Source organism: Dysidea avara, chromosome 10 (assembly GCF_963678975.1).
Source record: "Dysidea avara chromosome 10, odDysAvar1.4, whole genome shotgun sequence".
In the NCBI taxonomy this organism is placed as follows: Eukaryota; Metazoa; Porifera; class Demospongiae; order Dictyoceratida; family Dysideidae; genus Dysidea; species Dysidea avara.
In genome coordinates this window covers 10282021-10304024 of record NC_089281.1, presented here as the reverse complement: position 1 = coordinate 10304024, position 22004 = coordinate 10282021, and the positions used below count along the sequence as shown (strand labels likewise).

Below are 22004 nucleotides of genomic sequence, written 5' to 3'. Positions count from 1 at the left end.
GTGCTACAGACTATATAAGACATTCTGTTTGATGTATGCCCATATGCTTGTGGTGTCTACTCAAGACAGGGCAATACTATTTAGTGGACTGGACTACTGTACTGGAATACTGGACTGGACTGATATATTTTTTGTTTTTGCACATTATATGGTTGGATTTATTGAGTTTCGCCAGTTAACGGCAATTTGGTAGCCTGCAGCCCACTATTAATAAACATTGAATACGGGCAATAAATGTACAAAAATTATCTTTTAATAATTATGCTACTGTTCAGTTGTGCTGCTATACAGCATGGGGTTCAATACAGCACTTACTCCTTACCCTGTAATGCTGCTATGTGACAGTGATAGTGATCATCTTTTCAGTTGACTATGACATCCTTAGAGCAAGCACAACGAGCAAACTGTGTAGTTTTTTGTGGCATCTATAGGGGCTTAGCCTTTTCAGCACTGGCGATTATAATTTCTAATTGTTAAGCCCCAGTGTTGAAATAGACATCTGGCCACGAAAGACTACACAGCTTGATCATTGAGCCAGCTCTTCATCAACTGGAAAGATGATCACTGATTAACTATCACTGTCACATAGCAGCATTACAGGGTAAGAAGTAAGTGCTGTATTGAGCCCCCTATGCTGTATAGCAGCATAACCCCGTATTTAGTGTTTAATAGTGGGCTGCAGGCTACCAAATGGCCAATAACTGGTAAGACTCAATAAATCCAACCATGTGTAAAAACGTCCTAATCATAAGTATGGATACATACGCAATATTTTTCTCACGCTGAATTTTGAATGTCACGTACATGGGTATGGTATATTGTAATGGATAAAATACAGTGAGTGATGAAATGAGTACAGAATGTATGACTGGAAATAGTCTGATTTATATATACAAGAAATAATTTGATGGGTGGAGTTTCACATGCTGCCCATATCTGAAAATTTCTTTGGTACTGTAGAAACATCATCTTTGTACAAAACTGGGTCTGCTCTGAACTGCACAGACTTCAGTGGCATGTTACCATAGATATTAGTGAATACTTTTAGACATTCATGTCTCTCCAAGAAGTGGTTAGGATCTGACCATAAAGAACCAACTGGTGAACAATCCGCACATTTAAACTTCTTTCTAGGTGTGACCTACATGTAACAGTAAAGTACATTAGTAAAAGTGAGTATAGTAGAAGCTTTATACAAGTATTCAAAAGTTAAAAATACACCAACCTACAATGGCCCCTCTATTATCCGAACTCATTGGGCCCCAAGGGTGTTCAGATAATCAAAAATTTTGGATAATAGAAGTCCATTCATCTATATATATATAGCCCTAGCCCTGTTCAATTACTCTAATGGATAATCGATGGCCGGATAATGGAGGTAGTACAACCATGTACTCTATATGTACTAGTGACATTGTTGAAAGGGTGGAGATCTCTTAAAAACTTACTTTCTGGACAAGACAAGTGTCATTCTTGCCCGACATAATAACTACTTGATACTGGTACTATTGTCACGTAAAGTTATGAATGTCATGCCAGTGCAGTGGCACTGACACAATCAACTTGACTTAAGGATAAATCCCAATGCTAGCATGCACAGTTTGTCTCTTTCCCTACCTCTAAAACACTTAGAACGGGCCGGAAATTGGTTTCTATGCTTTTTAGAGCCTTTCAGACAATGAGAGCTTGGCTACTCAGATAATTACCTCAGCATGTAGCTTCAGTAGTTAAGCTTATGGGTATCCTCACCCACATCATCCTTTGGTATTTAAATAGTGTAGAAACCTTTTTGGCCATTCTAACTAATGACTTGGAAATTTAGGACATTTAGATAATCAGGATACTTTTGGTTGGTCCCAAGGTTCTATACAGATTTCACTATAACACTAATCATACAGTACGATAGTACTGTATAGTAGGGACCACAAAAGGTGTGGGCGTGTCCCATGAAAAAACATCACCCAAAAACCAGCCTCAATTTTTCTAGACGACAGTATTGGTAAGGTAAACTAAGCCCAAACAAGCCTTCAGATCGACCTGAAAAGCTTTCAACAAGTTGTTATGGAGTTTAAAAAAATATTATTTAAGGTTACGGGATACTGTAAACCCCACATGTACACTATCAATCATTTTTCATGATTAGGGGTTTGATTTTTCTTAATGCATTGTTATGCATTCTTAACTTCTCATTAATCGACATGGAATTCAAATGTTGTTATGGAAACATGAGTTGTTCCCATGCCAATTAGTGAAAACTGTGAACTAAAAATCAGACCAATGAAGAACCATGAGAACTTACTAACCATTCTGAGGTCTGAAGAACATCACTTGTGAGGGACTATCAAGAGGATTTGTGAATTATTTATTTATTTTTATTTATTATCAATTTTTCCAAAGAAGGGTTCCACAAAAGGCTAGTTAGCCTGTACTATAGTATGTTCATGTTGAGCTGAATCCTCAAAAACATTTAATAACTCATGGGTGCAATTACACACCATTTTGAAATTTGGCTCATTTGTAGTACTGCTTGACCCGCTAAAAATGTTTCAAAATCTTTTTGTTCAAATGTTTGACATCATATTTATGGCCATTAAAAATTTTCACAATACATTTCCTATGGAGAAGCCATATAAATACAGTGTCTATTACAGCGTTTTCCCGAACTTTTGATGGAGTCAAACTGTATGTGTCTGTTGTTAACACCTTTGTTGTTACCAATAATCATCTGGTTGGCTGAAATGTTAACTCTGTTGAGATAAAATCCACTTTTAATTTTAACTGTTTTTCAGGGTTCAGCTCAACGTGAACATACTATAGGTGGTCCCCAATAATGTGTATAGTTGCTGAAATATGACTACAATATGGCCTAAAGCAAGACACTGTGGTCACAAAATTAATTTTTAAATTGATATCACAAGCACTAGAAACATTATTTCTAACAAATGGCTCCATCAAGCCCTAGACAAGAAACCAAACTAGTAGTCTGTTTATACAAAATGTTAACAACTAGTTTGACAGTCCTAATTTTTGGTTCAGGAAAATATCACCATTAGTCAGCAAAATTACGCATGGCTTAAAGTTGCTAAGTGTGTTGTTTCTGTTATCTTGTACTGTTACATGTGTTTTCTTGTACCTTGTAACTGTCCAGTCAGCATGCTCTTATTCTCCCAACAATTTAAGCCTGTTACCAGCTGATACACAACACAACATCAACTTAATTACGTAATAAAATTTTTGTTTGACAGTTGCTCACTATCCCGTAACCTTAACGGAATTTTCTAGTGACTGACTGACTGACTGACTGACTGATGCCTTCAGACAAGCGTAACTCGATAACAGCTAAGGCTACGGGCTTGATGTTTTCACTGTTTGATGTTGCTTCAGCCCGAAAGGTGCCTTTTGGCATACCACAGTGCGTACAATGCATTCTTCGTGGACTTACCAGTGTTCTCCTTTGTGTCCCATTCCTCTTGGCTGACAGCGAAAAGTGTCGATTTGGCGGTAGCATGTGATGGCTTCCCTTCGTAACGGAAATTGTCCGTATTTTTCATAGTGGCTGCTTTGATTACGCTATTCAAACAGTTCTTGATTCGTACTGCTGTGTAATGAACATAGTTGGCAACGAAGCATAATGGATGCTTCACTTTTCAGACGACAATTGATATAACTGGGGCGTGCGGTGCCATTTCTTTGGTTCACCAGTCATTACAATTATATATTTTTTTAAAGTTAACAAACAAGTACACAAAATTTTTTGAAATTTTCAACTAGAGTAGGGACCATAGCACATTGATAAAAAGTACTGAAACAAGCTGGAGTAGTGCATGATATTTAAATCACAGTAAAACAATAAGAAGTGATATATCCATACTGTAATGGTATCTTGAGCACAGTAATTCCTACAGTAATTCCTACTTTTCTCTTTAAAATTTCCTAATAAAACAGTCAGCTGCAGATTTTAATACAGGTGTAGGCCAGTCATGCTATTATACTTTTGACATTTACACATGGCGTTAATCCTTTCATAGCTACAACCGGATTTATCTGGTACGACGCAATAAAAGATGCTCCGAGAATAATTCTAATGTGCTACCACTTCTATCATGCATTTTATAGTATAATGTGCTTACCCGAAATGGGCACGTCCATAGAGGTCCTGTTTCTGGGATAATCAGATCCTTCGTACACTATCATGGGTTTGTTTTGTAATACTGCAAAGCTTTTCTTATTCAACCACCAGAAAATATGTAATCCCTACTTTGGCATTGTGGAGTAATGCCAAAGTAGGGAATTTCCCACATTGCTACAATGTCAAGTAGCAGAAGGTTCCTTATCAACATGAAATTGACTAAATACAGTGACATATGACAGCCATTTTGAAGTACACATGACAAGGTTGAGAATATGAACTCACGGAGTGAATTATCATAATGGACAGGAATACCAGTTGTACAAATGTATTAATATAATTATGTGTTTTTTTTGTTAACCATCATATCAAGAGTTAATAATAAGAGAGGAGGGTGTCTAACGCCGTATAGTCCTGTAATAGATGATTGTGCAGAAGTTAAACGGCTTCTTTTCCGTGTAACGTACAGACTGGCTAGTATATTTTCGCATTTAACCACAAAGGCTATCCCTGACACAAGGGCGTGCGTTCAACTCGATGTTCAAGTTCACCACGAAGAGCATTGCTCTGTTTCATAAAGAAGTGTAGCTGTTAACCTCGAAGATAACTCTAGGGGAGAGCGTCTGAGAAACCAATAAACACGAACCAAAGGCGGAGTATCGCTTCGAATTTTCACTGCGTCGCCATGTTACCCTACCATTGAGCATCTTGAATTGAAGGAGCACTGTTCCCTGTACATACAGCTCAGTCTTTAGTTCAGTCCTCGAATATTCTCGAGGATTCATCACGGTACGGCTAAACTAATTGCGGTAAGGAAACAAACAAATACTAGAACCCTATATGTTACACGGAAAGGAAGCCGTTTAACTTCTGCACAATCATCTATTACAGGACTATACAGCGTTAGACACTCTCCTCTCTTATTATTAACTCTTGATCATATTATCGCTGAAAATTAGGGCTAAAACAAATGGTCTAAATGCTATTGAACCAAATAACTTTGAATATTTAAATATTCTATATGTTTATATTTCCATAGGAAAAAACTGTGCTTGTCTGTTGGTGCAACTCTTATAGGCCCTAATAAAATGACAATGTAGTATTAGGGGTAGAAACAAAATTCTGCTACAGCCACTACCATGTAGTGGCTATGGCCCTAAAAAAATTCTTGACCATCCTTGAACGATTAGAGTATCTCAAACCATACAACTTGTTAATTCTGTTAGGACATTGTCCAAATTTACATATGGTGCAGTCAATTTATCCCCATGACAGCAGCAGTTCCCTTCCTGTGGTAACTATGCCCAGCACAGCAAAGGTATTGAAACACCCATCATAAAAGTATGACTACAAGGTACTGAGTATGTAGAATATACTGAATGTGGATATTGCCAAACCCTCCACTGCTGGACATGAAGAAAACCTCAAATTCACGGTAAGATGAGTGTACCATTTGGTAGTACGTGGTGCTGATTGTAATTTCTACAGGAAGAGATGGAGTATCTCTGGAGATTTAAGCCTGTTAAGACTGATGGAAAGGCTTACGCTCATGCACCAGGAGAATTCCGTGAACTAAGTCTGTCCAGCAGTGGATAGGTGAGGCTTTGTTTGTGGCCAAGAACAAGCTACTTTGTGGTGGTACCCTCCTCCTCTAAAGAGGAATGACAAACAGATTCCCCAGCCAGATAGATGTCTATGTGACACATACAGTAGGCTGTTTTCATGGATGCCAGTAAGGAGATGGCAGGTTGTGTTGAAGAGCCCAAAGTGTAAAATAGACACATTAACGTGAGTGAGCAAAATTGGGCTACAGCAATAATTCATTTAAATTACAGAACCATTGTCAGGAGGACCTGTTAGCATCTGGCCCTGAAGATGAAAAGGAGATTGACTGGGCCAAATTCCGTGCTAAAACGATGTTAAGAAGGATGCAGAGAAGGAGAAGATGCATCCAGTACCAGAATCCTACTTCCTGGTAATCCTCCTTCCTGGTATGATTTCCCAGGGCCAAGTGGTGGCTACTATGGTGTGGTATACTCAGATGCCAGTTCTACAGGCTATGATGATTACATGCTTAACCGTCCATATTTGCCTGGATAGATGAGATTTGGGGTCCACACAGTATCAATATATTTGCTAGCCCAGTAAATACTCAACTGGAGAGATCCAACACAAGATTTCGGGCCCCGGGTTCTGAAGCTGTGGATAAAGCTGTAACTTGAGCACGAACAATAACTGGTTATTTCTACCTGTCAATTTGATCCCTAGAGTGATTAGACATACATTAGGAGCCAAAGGCACTCATTGTTCCCCACTGGCTGTCTTCCCCATTCAGGCCCATATTGTTTCTCAATGGTACTGAGCCAGCAGACTTTATCTTGAATTGCCCTGTGGTGATGGGACTAATTTTACGTGGGAGCTCAGGTGCAAGCCTATTTCATGGATTGCCCAACAAACCAGTCCTAACTATCTGGTTCCAATGCAACGCTGAGTAGATAAAGCCCCTAGCTACATTATCAACAAAAAATTTAAAAAGTAAAATAAATAAACACATGAGCCCATAAGCGCCACAAGGTAGTCATAAAATAATGTAATAATAAACACTTTGGTCACAACACAGAGGTGTAGTGTTATGTTGGCCACAGTTCAGATGAACAGTACAGTGCTGTGCCAGTCATAGCCCAGAGGTGCTACATATCACAGTTCAATGCATTACTATGCTGTGTTGGTCATAGTTCAGAGGTGAAACACTGTGTAGACCACAGTTCATTGGGTTGCAATACTGTGTCAGTCACAGTTCATTGGATCGCTATACTGACAAATCAGAAGTGTAATGCTGTGTTGGGCCACAGTTCATTGGGTTGTAGTGCAGTGTTGGTCACAGTTCAAGAGCTACAGTGTTGTGGGTCACAACTTAAATTCAAAGCCCAGTGTTAATACCTGGGATAGTCACAGAAGGCAAAGGGCACTAGCGTGTACATAGGCCGTGAAAACCTACTGTGATATTCAAGACAATGTGTTCATGTTATCTTGTTCTGTACATATGTTAACACATGGGTGCTGGAAGTTGATCAATGAAACAGAAAACCCTGAGTTAAAAGACCTTGCTAGCAGGTTGCCAAATACAGTGTTGCATAGTCGGGCTGATAGCACTGCTAAGAATACATCAGTGCCTTTAAAAGATGGAAGAGATGGGGCACTGGCTCACCAATTGCAACCTATTAAAAATATAGATATGAATTTCATAAGGTGTATAATTAACTGTTGCCCCTAACAATCATTACTTGTAGGTCTGTATGTCTGAAGTAATCTCTCCCATCTTAAAACATAGGCCATGAGATACATGTACTGTATGACATTTTTTAATTTGTAGTTTTCCTATACGTACGTTATAAGTCAACTAGTCAAACAGCAGAAATTCCATTAAATAAAAAAAAATATTGAAATTTTGTAGAAACCTACTGGAAGTACTTTGGATCACACTAAAGGCAGTTTTGGGCTTGGTTATACCAATATTGGCAAGGCACCATAAGGTATTGTGAGTTTTGAGATGATATATTTGGCCAGAAAAGCCCAAGAATCTTCATGATCCCTAATGTACAGTACTATCGTATACATACTTCTCATAAATGTGACAAAAGGACTTCATAATAACGATGCCAATTTCAAGTGCCATGTTTGGTTGTGCAATCACACTTAGCAATATGTATTTTGATTTTCACCATTGTGAAAAGTATTCACAATATCTTCAGAAAGTTGTTTCACTCATTTTTAAAACTGGCACAAAATAAAGCACCATATGCCATATACTTAGAAATTCAATACAGGTTCTATATGGCTCACATACAGGCTGCTATTAGCATACAATATTTAGCTGAACATTTTGCTCACGGAAAAACAAACAAATATACAAACAAACAAACCCACATATATGAAAAGCTCATGTTCTAAAGGCTGGTTTCCATATAGCCGCCAACTGCCTGTGCATTGTCTGCGATAATTGCCGGGGTCATGACGGGGGCACTTTAACCAATATGTAAACATACCTTGCAGGTATCGCAACAACTGTGCCGCAGCCACCATAAGTTATTCCTGGCTCTTCTGGCATCACAGGCAGGACGATTTGTTAATGGAAACAAACACTGCAGGCAAACACCAGCAATGTTCAACATGAAGAAGCCAAGTATGGCGCCTACAAGTATGCCATGCTTCATGGAGTGTTACTAAAACACCTGTAACGTGCCATGTTGCAACAAAATAAGGCATACCTTTGCAGGCCAACTGCAATAAGTCGCAGGCTACCATAGACACTCTGACTCAGGCAATAATGCAGGCAGTCTGTGGCTATATGAAAACCAGCCTTAAGGCCTGCTTTTATAACACAACTAGGGTACAGTAGGAATATGAAACAAATCAGAATACTAGTACTATACATACCTACATACATACACACACATATATTTTATACTGACTTTGATAGGAGCTTTTCCAGTGTAATTTGAGATCACAAAATTCATAGCTATGTCTTCACAGTTCATATTCTTATCAACCCAATCTTTCATTGACTTAGGAAGATGATGTGTATATAGGTGATTGTAAAACTACAATTTTAACACACATGTAATAACACAATCATGATCACATTCAACAACACCTTGTGATAAAATGCGGCTCCTGTCAATACAATACTAATATTATTAGTCCATTCTGAGTTGTACTTCCAAGTGTTCTCTGTGTGTGACCAAAAGTGGACTCTGCCAGGAAACCCAACCAAATGATCAGGGTACTCCGTCCACACCTGTTGTACACATACAGAACGTTATGAGGTGGTTACACAAACCATTGTACTAAACATGTATGCATATAAATATAACTAACTGCTTCAAACTATGCAAATAAGTATATTACAAAAGACCCCTGATAATGTGCTATCTGTAGTATTGTGTAATGTGTGTTCTTACAGTATAGCCAAACTCCAGTTCATCAGGGGTCAACATGATAATGTCATCATCAATAGACAGGACACAATCAGTTGTTATTTGAGGGTAAGGATAAAACCTGTGTGAAAAACAAGTATTTGTAAATTAAGTGATATTCAAGTAAAAATGATATTCAAATAAAAAAAAGCATGCAAAAAAGAGCTAAATGGTTAAGGTAACAAAACAGATACAAGTGTATGGCACTATAGGCAGTAACAGACATAAGTAATTACAGTATTGTGTAGTGGCAGATCTAGAGGGGGGCATGTCCCCTCCCTCTCCCTCCCCCAAAAAATCTAAAGATTGAGATACTGTATTTACTCTGCGGCATTCATTACCTTCATTCATAAAATCATTGCGGCAAATATTCAAATTTGACCACCACTCGATACTCAAAAACAACGTTGAAGCCCTTATTTTCAAAATTGATTGTGGTACAACTCAAGTGCAGCTACTATTAAAGGTACGGTAGTAAATACAGTACTCTAATAGAGCAGTCCAGAAAATACTCTAATAGAATAATCACCACATGTTATGTATATTGTAACACTATAAGAATCCTCCACAATTATGAAAGCTTGCATCTGCAGCACCAGCTTATGAGCTCCTCGCTGCACCAACCCATGGGCATACTTTTAGCTTTATAGCCTGCTAGGATTTTTTTTTCTGTTTTTGCAAATTAAATATACTTGGTACTTAATTTTATATGACTTTAGGCTCATAACTGAACTCATGACCATCACTGAATCCCTACATGTAACTCTTCATCCAAGTTATGCTTGGCTGAAGGCAGTTAGTAGGAAATTCAGTTAAATAGAAATTTTTTAAAATTCCATACAAATTTGTGCGGTTGCTCTTTACAATAGTGAGATCCCTACTATACAGTACTACTGTACTGTATGATAAACTGAATTAGGGATTAAGTGTCCACTAGTGTATCTTCAGGTGTAGGTGATCCCCTATTTCTTTGATCCCTAATCAAACTTAAAATTTGCTAGTACTTGTAAACTACTTTGTCAACTGTATAGACAAAATTTCGTATAGCAGCATTCTTTTCCAGGAAACATTTTTCACAAAAAAACATCCCCTTTGAAATTTGCAGCTCAATTATATAGTATTGTTTGTATTGTATTGTTTGTTTCAGGGTCTTTTAAATGCATAATGGACCCTGAAGAAGAGAAAATCTTTCTCCCCCTCAAAATTTTGGATGGTGGCAATCCATGAAAATCCCCCCCTCAAAAAAATCCTGCTATAAGAGATGGGATAAAACACTCTCACTTCTGTGACTTGCAATGTTGCTATAGAGAAAAAACTTTATTGGAAGTAAACATTTGGACTTGAGCTCACCCATCTAAATCATAGTAACAGATACCTGAAGCTAATCATTTGTGAGATATCTTAAACACCTACTGCTTATCATACATACAATATATATGGTATTTGGTCACAACTAACTAACCTATTGCTTAGTTTATTTTCCTTGCTCTGGATCAATTCCACTGGCTTGCCAATAATAGGCCATTCGGTAGCTACAGGAGACAACAATCAACATAACATACGCATATCAATAGCACTGACATGGAGGAGGTGACTTGTCCAGGTTATTCCATATTATCAGAATCTGTAACAAAATAAAATGGTTGTCGAGAACTAGTAGCTGACAATGTTATTATTATTAGTAGTAGTTGTAGTGATTACGTAATTCATTGTGTGTATGTATCACGTTTGTTGTAGGCTGATTAGTGCGCTTCATGAAGAGTGAACACGTGTAAGTTGAATCGATCCGCTATTGTCGAGATTGTCCATTCGGATAGCTTCGAACCTCCGTTTCGTTACTAACTCTAGACTATCTATCACATTTTGGTGCTGTGACCAGGGATTTCGAATGGATACCCTTCAACACGCCCGTGCCTCCAGACGTGGCGGGCGCTCCTTCGTGACCAAGCTTCTCACCAAAGCTCAGGCGATCACTGAAACTTACACCGACGACACCCGGGAATCGATTTCGTCCGAAGACAGGGAAGGGATAGAACTCGTCCTCACTCAAGTCTCGTCGAAGAAACGCCAACTGGAAGAACTGGACCAGACGATCGCAGCAGCACTAACAACAGAACAAGAACTGGAAGACGAAGTTGGGGATACTGAGATGTACCACTTCAACCTAACTGAACGCATGGCCAGTTTGCGGAAGTTCACCATTTCTCCTGTGTTGCTAGCGAAGACTAAGGCCCATTCAGGAAGTTCTCAGAACCGTCCTATCTCTGACAACAGTACTGATCAACAGCCAGAGGACAATAACACTCAACCAGAGAATGCTGATCATGAGCAGGACTATTCATCAACAGGGCACACAGCAGCTGCTGGAGTGGTGAGTAACTCATTGCCGCACACACATGTTGCACGCAATGTGGGTCAGTCTGTGGGGCAGTTTGTAAGCCGCTTACCCAAGCTTACCCTCCCAACATTTAGCGGGGAACCACTTCAATTCCAGACTTTCTGGGATTCCTTTGTGGCGGCTATCCACAACGATGAGGGTTTAACAGGGGTCCAGAAATTCCATTACTTAAGGGCACAATTGCAAGGGGATGCATACAATGTAATCGATAACCTCCTCCCGCTCACTGACCTGAACTATGAACATTCTGTGGCTTTGCTCAAAGAAAGGTTTGGGCAGCCTTATAAGTTGGTTGATGCCCATATGAATGCCCTAATGCACCTTCCAAAACCTGTTAATAGCCTGACTAGCCTACAGAATTTTCATGACAAGCTGGAAAGCCACATGAGAGCTTTGATGTCTCTGGGAAAGTCTCCAGACACCTACAGTACTATGCTGACCCGCATGGTCTTAGGAAAGCTTCCTGCTGACCTTAGAAAGCAGTTTGCTAGGGACAATAGTGGTGGTGAGTGGACCATCAGGGATGTCATGGCTTGCATCCTTAAGGAAATCCGCGTCCTTGAAATAGGACATTACTCTAATGACTCTAACAAAGAGTTCCACTCCACAGCTGCATCCCTCCACACCGGAGCAGCTAAATCTGCAGGCCAACGAGAGAAGAGGGAACCAGTTTGCACCTACTGCAAGGGCTCGCACACAGCCAACCAGTGCACTGTTGTTACAGACCACCAGCAATGCACGTCTATTGTAAAGGGAGCAGGTCTGTGCTTTAATTGCCTGGCACACCATAGAGTGTCACAGTGCACCTCCCGCAGACGTTGCAAACAGTGCAACCAGAAACACCACACAAGCTTGTGTCATTCTCTCATTGCTACAACCAGAAATCCACAGCCACCACCCCCTAGCACCCCTCAGCTACCCCCTGCCCCTGTAGCAAACCACATTCAGTCAGTGCCTCCTCCGCAGGCCCCCCCTGCTGCTAGTACAAGTGCACTTACCACTGTCTCTAGGCCCCAAACCCCCCTTGAGTATATTCGTAGTCCCTGCCTGCTGAAGACTGCTATCGCCACAGTCTCTGCAGGTCCGTATAGCACGAAAGGAAACATTCTCCTTGATGAAGGCGCACAGCGCTCCTTCACCTCTCAGGACCTCGCAGATAGACTTTGCCTGAAGACAACAAACAGAGAACGGGTATCTTTGTCATCCTTTGGAAACCGTGCATCTTCTGCCAGACTCCTTCAAGTAGCTACAATCTCAATACACACAATTGGTCAGAGCCCCATTCCTATCTCAGTTTTGGTTGTACCTCAGCTGGCGGCTCCACTACAGAACTCCATGCGGATGGAGCTTACCAAGTTACCCTACTTGAAGGGCTTGCAGTTAGCTCACCCTGTCACAGAGGATGACAACTTCGAGATTAATGTTCTTGTAGGTGCCGATTACTATTGGACATTTGTCCAAGACCAAGTCATACGTGGCAATGGCCCTACAGCTGTCAAGTCCCATCTAGGCTATTTATTGTCTGGCCCTCTACTGCAGCCATCAGCAGCTGCTAACTTGATTCAAGTAAACTTTACAGCTGTAGATGACCTTAGCCTTGACACCTTCTGGAAAACAGAGTCAACTGGAATTTCCTCAACTACCATGGACAGTGATAACCATTTCTTGAAAGACTACATGCAATCTAATATCAAGCGCCAACCGGATGGAGCCTTGTCCCTGAAATTCCCTTGGAAGGAGGATCACCCCCCTCTGCCTTCCAACTTCTCCATATGTGCCAAGCGTACCAAATCCTTGGCCAAGAGGTTAGCTAAGACCCCAGAACTCTTGAGCATGTATGGCCAGATTATTGCTGACCAAGAGACCAAAGGCTTCATTGAGAGAGTCAATGATTTCAACACCAAACAATCTCATTGCATCCCCCATCGACCTGTTAGGAAGGACTCGGCTACCACACCAGTCCGCATAGTGTATGACTGCAGCTGTAAGCAGTCATCCCACTACCCTAGCCTCAATGACTGCCTTCAGGTAGGCCCACCCTTTCTTAACCATCTGTGTGCCATACTGCTACGCTTTCGTTTGTTTATGTATGGTCTGTCTGCTGACATCGAGAAAGCGTTCCTTCATGTACAGCTTGATGAGTCTGACAGAGACTATACACGCTTTCTCTGGTTGTCTAACCCGCTTGACCCCAACAGTACATTTCAACTGTATCGCTTTAAGGTTGTCCTGTTTGGAGCTAGCTGCTCACCGTTTATGCTCAATGCAGCTATCACCTTTCACCTACAACAGCATCAAACACCACTATCTGCCAATCTCCTTGACAGTCTATATGTCGACAATGTAGTCACTGGCTGTGACACTGAACAAGAGGCCACTCAATACTTCTTAGAGTCACGTTCATTGATGAACTTATCGAAGTTCAACCTCCGCACCTGGGCGTCTAACAGTCCAATGCTCAGGAATCTAGCACACCAGCACAGTGTAGCTGAGACTGAAGAGGTTGTCAAGGTCCTTGGCCTATGCTGGAATGTTCAGCTTGATGAATTGTATCTCTACTCCAAATCTGATCTTGCCACTTGCACTCCAGTGACGAAGCGTGATATCTTGCGGTACACAGCTTCAATCTTTGACCCACTTGGTCTAGCCACTCCAGTAACAATAACTGCCAAGTTGTTACTTCAAGAACTTTGGCAAGATAATGTATCTTGGGATGCGGAATTGGCTAAACCCTGTCAGATCAGATGGGCTACCATAACAACAGATATCTCTACTGCTTTACAACAAAAAATTCCAAGACAGTACATACCTATGCTCCAAGCAGCAGACCTTTCTTCTGCTGTCCTACATGTCTTCGCTGAGGCCAGCCCAAAGGCATATGGAGCTGCTGTCTACATCCAATGTGGCAACTATTCTTCACTTGTAATGTCAAAATCTCGTGTAGCTCCCATCAAGCAACACTCGCTGCCTAGGCTTGAACTTACGGCCGCAGTTGTAGCAGCTCGCCTAGGCCCCTTTGTGGTGGATTCATTCAAGCTTAGTGCCACCATTTACTACTGGTCTGACAGCCAAATAGTTCTGTGCTGGCTCAAAAGCAAGAAGAAGCTTAAACCTTTCATCGCACATAGGGTGAAAGAGATTCAGTCCAAATCATCACTATGGCAATATTGTCCAACAGCTTCCAATCCTGTGGATCTTTTGACCCGTGGATTGACAGCATCACAACTGGCCGATTCAGTGTTGTGGCGAAATGGCCCCTCTTGGCTGTCATCTCCTGCCAAGTGGCCCACCTGGAATCCTTCTGAAGCCATGATTATACAAGCTGTCACTGCTGATGACCCGCTATCAACTGCTGGGGTTCACAACACAGCTATATTGCCACCTACCACTGGCTTGCACAACATTGTTGATCCTTCAGCTTACAGTAGCTACACCAAGCTGCTAGACGTAACTGCGTATGTTCTGCGTTTTGCCCATAACACCAGGCAAAAGCTCTTTAAGCTCACAGGATCACTAACCCCATCTGAAATATCCATTGCCAATCTTCGATGGGTGGGTAATGTGTAGCACAGGTGCTTCCCAGAGGAACTAAGCTGTCTACGGTCGACTAATCGTGCATCAAGACTGCCACTGGTGAGGCAGCTCCGACTCTATGTGGATCACACTGGCTTGATCCGTTGTGGTGGTAGAATACATAATGCACCGCTCGCAGAATCAGCTAAATTTCCTCTTCTTCTACCACAAAAGGACCCATTTACCTCCCTTCTCATCTGGCACATACACAAGCAACAATACCATGCTGGGGTTAGCATGACACTGACATCCCTCCGCCAAATGTATTGGGTGCCATGTGCAAGGCAAAGAATAAGATCCTTACTGAGGAAGTGCGTGACCTGCAAGAAATTAGCTGGTAAACCATACTCTGCACCGGATCCTCCCCCACTGGTGAAGGCCCGTGTACAACAATCCATGCCATTTGAAGTCACTGGGATCGACTTCTCAGGTGCTCTGTATGTGAGAGGCATTGGAGGAGAACACAAGGTGTACATTTGTCTATTCACCTGCGCTGTAAGTCGGGCAGTACACCTTGAGATCGTAACAGATCTCACGGTCGAATGCTTTCTACAGGCCTTCCGTTGCTTCAGTAGCAGGAGGTCCTTACCACGCCTTGTATTGTCAGACAATGGCTCAACCTTTCTTTCAGCGGCAGCGGAATTGAAGGCCTTATTCTCCTCACCCTCACTTACAGACACCTTAGCTAGGACTGGGGTAGAATGGAAGTTTATTCCCAAGTGAGCCCCCTGGTTTGGGGGTTTCTGGGAGAGGCTAATCGGGTTAACAAAGTCGGTCTTGAAGAAGGTCCTGGGGAGAGCATTCACAACACTAAACAGCCTTCAAACTTTAATTGTTGAAATAGAGGGTATTCTTAATAACCGGCCCCTTACTACTGCCCCCACAGACATAAATGACCCAGACCCCATCACTCCTGCCCACCTACTGTATGGCAGGAAAGTTGCTTGTGTGCCCTACCATGTGACTACTGAGTACGACTACAGTGATCCTGACTTTGGAGACACCAATATTCAGACAAGAGCTAAGAAACAAGGAGCATTGTTGCAACACTTTTGGACTAGATGGAGGCAAGAATATCTCACTGGGCTTCGAGAGTTTCATCAAACAAGTGGCTCCAATGTTCAAACAATCAAGTCAGGAGCTATTGTTCTAGTGCATGACGATACTCCCCGTCTCACTTGGCGTCTTGCAGTAGTTGAGGACACTATTTCTGGACAAGATGGTCTCATCAGAGCTGCGAATATTAGAACATCAACTGGCAGGAAAAACCGTCCAATAACCAAGTTATACCCCCTGGAAGTCAGTACAGCAGAATCCAGTTCCATTCAGAAGCAAAATTACCAACATAAGGAAAAGTTATCAGACAGTGTTGCCCAGAATCCCACAGTTGAAGCAGCAAGTGGTAGTTCCAAACACACTCGACCCATCCGTCAAGCAGCAATTCGAGGAAGGCAACAAGTTCAAAGTGGACGAGAACACTATGTGGCCCCCTGGAGGATGTCGAGAACTAGTAGCTGACAATGTTATTATTATTAGTAGTAGTTGTAGTGATTACGTAATTCATTGTGTGTATGTATCACGTTTGTTGTAGGCTGATTAGTGCGCTTCATGAAGAGTGAACACGTGTAAGTTGAATCGATCCGCTATCGTCGAGATTGTCCATTCGGATAGCTTCGAACCTCCGTTTCGTTACTAACTCTAGACTATCTATCACAATGGTCAATAGGTAAGGGAATTAATTCTACACACACACACACACGCACACACACACACGCACGCACGCACACACGCACGCACACACGCACGCACGCATGTGTACACATACAGCACCAATACCTTGGCAAGGCTGGGAGCTTTGGCTATCCCTCTAATCACTTGATATAACATATCAACACGATCATAAGTGAGAATAACTGCTGTAAAGCCTTGAGAGACATCTGGAGCAGGTAACGGTAATTTGAGATAGTTGTACTGGAATTTACTAGCTGACATCACATCAGCTGGATTATTGTTCCATGTCTATTAATAAAAAAAAGAACATGTCTAAGTCTTCCAAGTGTATAGCATACCTCATAGGTCTTGGCATGATGTGGAAATATCCTATCATTGATGATATCAAGGGCTGTGATAATAATTCGTCCCATTGAACTGAAATATTTCTCCCACAAAAATAATCCCTGTGTACATTGATGAGTGAATAAATACCATACAGCATGTTTTTTTCTTTTTATAGAGAAATTTTCACAATTATCGCAAATAGATTGCTATTCATGACAATACACTGCATTCCCCTTGAAATATTATGCAATGCATTTTTTTGTTTAGTGGCAAGCACTCAAGCAATGCAATCATCTCAAACTGTCACTATTGCAGTAAAGTTATGCAAGTAGTGTAGGCCTTGAAGCAAATTTGTTAAAGAATTGCAGTGCCAGAAACTGTCATAGTACTTGAATACACCAACAAGATAGTTGTGATGACATGCCCACCACCACACTGTCTTAAAAGATAGCTACCTATGTATATGTGCTTTCTTATGGAAGGGTAGTATTGAACTAATCATTGCAAATATCTTCGCAAATGTAAATACTTACTTGTACTGATTGTACTCCAGTCATAGCCACGTTGTTAAGTGCATGTGCAAAGACTGAAACTCATAGTAGGTGAATAACACCAGGACTATAGGTGAATAATACCAGGACTGTCTTGGGATGTCCTTTAGTTCCCTGGACTACTTGGACTTGGGACGCAATAAGTGAATAACATGAAAGCAACCTAGCTTGGAAGATTTTAATTTACCGCAGGAAACATTGTAGAAACTGATTTGAATTGTTTCAGGCTATATATTACGGTACACTTAAAAAACACATGTTTCTATGATGAACTTTGTGGTTAACACTACAGTATGTAAACAACAACATGCCAGCAGAGCTCCTTAGTCCACAGTGCACAATTTCATGTAAACTTTTTACACATACTGTGGCATGTTTTGGAGAGTACTACACAACTATCACTCCAATCTACCACGATTATATTAATACTCATCCTAACCTGATCTCTCAGTTCAGTTTCATGTTCAGTTGAAATCCTACTCAGTATAGTAGTGAACAGTTTGCTAAGATCATGTGAGTGTACTCTAATTGATGCTCTACTCCAGTCTAGCACTTCAGAGAATGGCAACACATAACCATCAGTGACAATCACTGGTATACAACCCTGTAGTGAACAATGATGCTGTATATACACACGCCTGCATCATCAGCATATGTGTATCTCCTTAAGACAACAAATTCACATACTTTTCAATGTGTAATAGAAAAATGCTTATTGAAATGGTTTGGGGGTCACTCTGCAGGCATTTTGGGTTTGAATAATCCTAACCAATACTACCAGGAGCTCATAAACACTGCAAGGCGCAAAGGAGCGTAACACTCGGGATATAACTGTGTTCTATCTTTTATGAAATGTCTTTGCAGCCACACATAGTGATTGCCTGGGCTGTGCCTGGTTATGTTAACAGGTGCTAGCAGTTAATATGCAGCCATACAGTGTATGGGGTAAGGTTTCAACATAGCTCTGTTTTTGGTCCTCTACAGCACAGAAAGCTTACAAAATAGTTACTAAGTTCATTGTTAAGAGTTGCTCAGGCTCTTTAGTTTAGAGCTGTTGTGAAGGAAAAAGTAAAGTTGGCCAGAAAAACCCAAACCATTATGATCCCTATTATAAGTACTACCAAGAGAAAATAATATTTACTCTTGGTACTACTGTACTGTATACATACAGGTCAGAAAAACTGCCAAACAAAATAAGTTATGTAATTGTAGGAATCATGGAGAAATGTATTGATTGCAATAGTGTCAGTAGTGCTTACTGTCAAGTGCAAATATATTTCTGCAAATAAAATCTCTGGATTTAAGAAATTTTGCAAGGATGAGTTTTAAATTACAACAGAATAGTTTTCCATAAAGTATATCAATTAACAACTAGAATCTTGTAGGAATCTTCACTTCTGCACACACTTTTGGTTTATACACCATTTGCATACCCATGATCAACTAGAGCTAAATCCTGTACACACACACAAGCACACAAGCAATCATCATAATAATTAAAGGTGGACCGATACCGATACTGGTATCGGTATCGATGCCGATACCAGTGGTATCGGTATCGGATCGGTATCGGTAATACAAGGTACAGATACCACAGTAGACACTCACCACTTTTATTAAACCATCTCTAGCTAAGTTTCCAGAACAAAGTAGCGAAACAAAGCCTTTGTTACTCTTTTCCAAGTATTGCTGCAATTGCTCCGTGTGTATTCTAATATATTAGAGCACGTGAATCCTTTGTAATTAAATGGTAGTGCAGTTGTTCCCCAAGAATTAAGTTTATGACTACTTGGCTTGCTTTTTCATGAAAAAGTTTGGTTGAAAAGCTGTAACAAACATTGTACAATTATCAGCTGTCCACAAAAATTAATTGCCTTATCAATAAGCTTACAAGAAAACTACCTCAAATCAAGAAATTAGTAATCCACAATGATGTTTATCATGTTTAGCTGTTATATTTTAAAACTTGATTGAACTGAGATCAATCAATTACTGTGATATTTTAATAGCTAACTATGTATCACAACAATGAAATTTCTATAATAAACTTGTCTAGGCTTCAATGTATAGTATCGGTATCGGTATCGGCAAATAATTTCAGTACAAATACTCGTATCGGAAATATCGGTAAAAAGTGGTATCGGTCCATCTCTAATAATAATGTCCTGTCCTGTCCCCTTGACCACAGAACAGTTTACTACAATTACCTCCTATATCCAATTCAGACAAACGGAACATACATACAAAGCTGACCAGTCAAACTGACTTACAGTCATCAAGGCATCCAATAATTGATGTGAACCATAACGAAGCTCTTGAACTATCAGACAATATCTTGATTGCATCAGGATGGCTGGATAATCAACGACCTCACTACCAAAACACTGATGAAGTATGGATGGCTGATCATCTGATAACAATCCTTTGGAACAAGAGTGTAAACTCATTACTTGCTCCTCGTGTGATAACTTTTCAAGGATCTCAATTAGTTCAGGTAAATGATATGGACTTCTAAATATAGTCAAATACTGTTTCCTGTCAACAGAAAAAGAAACGCAAAGCACATGTGTATACACAATACACATGTGCATGTGTGCAAGTGTGCATGTGTGCATGTGCACACACAAATCCAAACAGTCTCCCCACGCTGATCAATACAGTTCAAGAACTGCACTCACTCACTCACTCACTCACTCACTCACTCACTCACTCACTCACTCACTCACTCACTCACTCACTCACTCACTCACTCACTCACTCACTCACTCACTCACTCACTCACTCACTCACTCACTCACTCACTCACTCACTCACTCACTCACTCACTCACTCACTCACTCACTCACTCACTCACTCACTCACTCACTCACTCACTCACTCACTCACTCACTCACTCACTCACTCACTCACTCACTCACTCACTCACTCACTCACTCACTCACTCACTCACTCACTCACTCACTCACTCACTCACTCACTCACTCACTCACTCACTCACTCACTCACTCACTCACTCACTCACTCACTCACTCACTCACTCACTCACTCACTCACTCACTCACTCACTCACTCACTCACTCACTCACTCACTCACTCACTCACTCACTCACTCACTCACTCACTCACTCACTCACTCACTCACTCACTCACTCACTCACACACACACACACACACACACACACACACACACACACACACACACACACACACACACTGGGTTGTCCCCTTACCTAAAAGTTGTGGTGGATGTCTCAGTATAAGCTCGTCTAGTTATACCATTATACACTGGTATACTAACATCAAAGTCTCTCCTATATGATCTCTCTGAGAATCCACCTCCGGCTAAAATAGCCTTACCATAAGCAATATCTATTGTAGTATTAAAATCTGGTGAGGAGCCAGGAATCATGTTAACTATCAAATGATTTGACCCATCCTCCCAACTGTAAACAAACAACATACAAACTGAAACTATGGATCTACCTACGAGTAGTTACATACCCAGGTATACTGGCTAAAATCCTTGAAACATCCGATGTATTAATCCTGAGTTGACTTAGTGTATCAATAGGTGGAATAAACAGACAGGCTTTTGAGAAGTTAACTTGATAATAAGGACTTGATTTAACTGCCTGTAACATCTCTTTATACTCCAACGAGTAAGGGACATTCAATGCATTTCCATGACTGTCCACAAACGTCATTTCATCATAAACATACACGCCAACCCTGTCTCGTATACTTAATGAGCACAGGGAGATCTCAAAACATTTATGAACCGTACAGGAACGTACTTGAACACCCGATCCATCTGAGTTCTTAACACGTAAAATACTTTGCTCGTCTCTTCTCGCACGGAATGGATTAAAGTACATTCCAAGAATTAGTATAGATAATAATAATATCAGTATAAAAGTAACAAGTCTTCTAGCAACACTCTTTGAGGCCATTCCGCTAACAAATCAAACCATAACGCTTGGTAAATAGAACAAACCAACATTTGGCGCAGGCGCCTAATTAGTCTACAATAATATCGTGGTACCAACTAGTCGCCAACTTCTCCAGCAGCTGTCTGTGACTTTGTGGAGGTACAATGCGAAAATGATACTCCGCCAGTATTCGCTTACTGCTGAGGACGAATTTCCTGGCTTTGACATTGGTTAAGTCCCTAGAAAAGGTCCAACGTAGAGCTGCTCGGTGGGCACTGTCTGACTATAATAGACTTAGCAGTGTAACTGATATGCTAGAGATTATGGGTTGGCCGTCACTTGAATCTAGACGAAGAATTGGTCGACTACAAACATTTTATAAAGGAATCA

At 40.9% G+C, this 22004-nt stretch overlaps 1 protein-coding gene across 1 annotated transcript; it reads right to left on the bottom strand.

The window, feature by feature from the left end:
* Positions 1 to 801: 801 nt before the first annotated feature.
* On the bottom strand, positions 802 to 21696 carry LOC136237079 (exostosin-2-like). The gene is made up of 12 exons (XM_066027354.1): positions 21187 to 21696; positions 20916 to 21128; positions 19956 to 20220; positions 18125 to 18289; positions 17146 to 17253; positions 16913 to 17095; positions 10687 to 10729; positions 10568 to 10637; positions 9091 to 9187; positions 8784 to 8927; positions 8602 to 8730; positions 802 to 1141 (listed from the first exon to the last, which is right to left on the bottom strand). The coding sequence occupies exons 1-12, from the start codon at positions 21633 to 21635 to the stop codon at positions 920 to 922; spliced, it is 2088 nt and encodes a 695-aa protein (XP_065883426.1). The 5' UTR covers positions 21636 to 21696; the 3' UTR covers positions 802 to 919.
* Between the last annotated feature and the right edge of the window lie 308 nt (positions 21697 to 22004).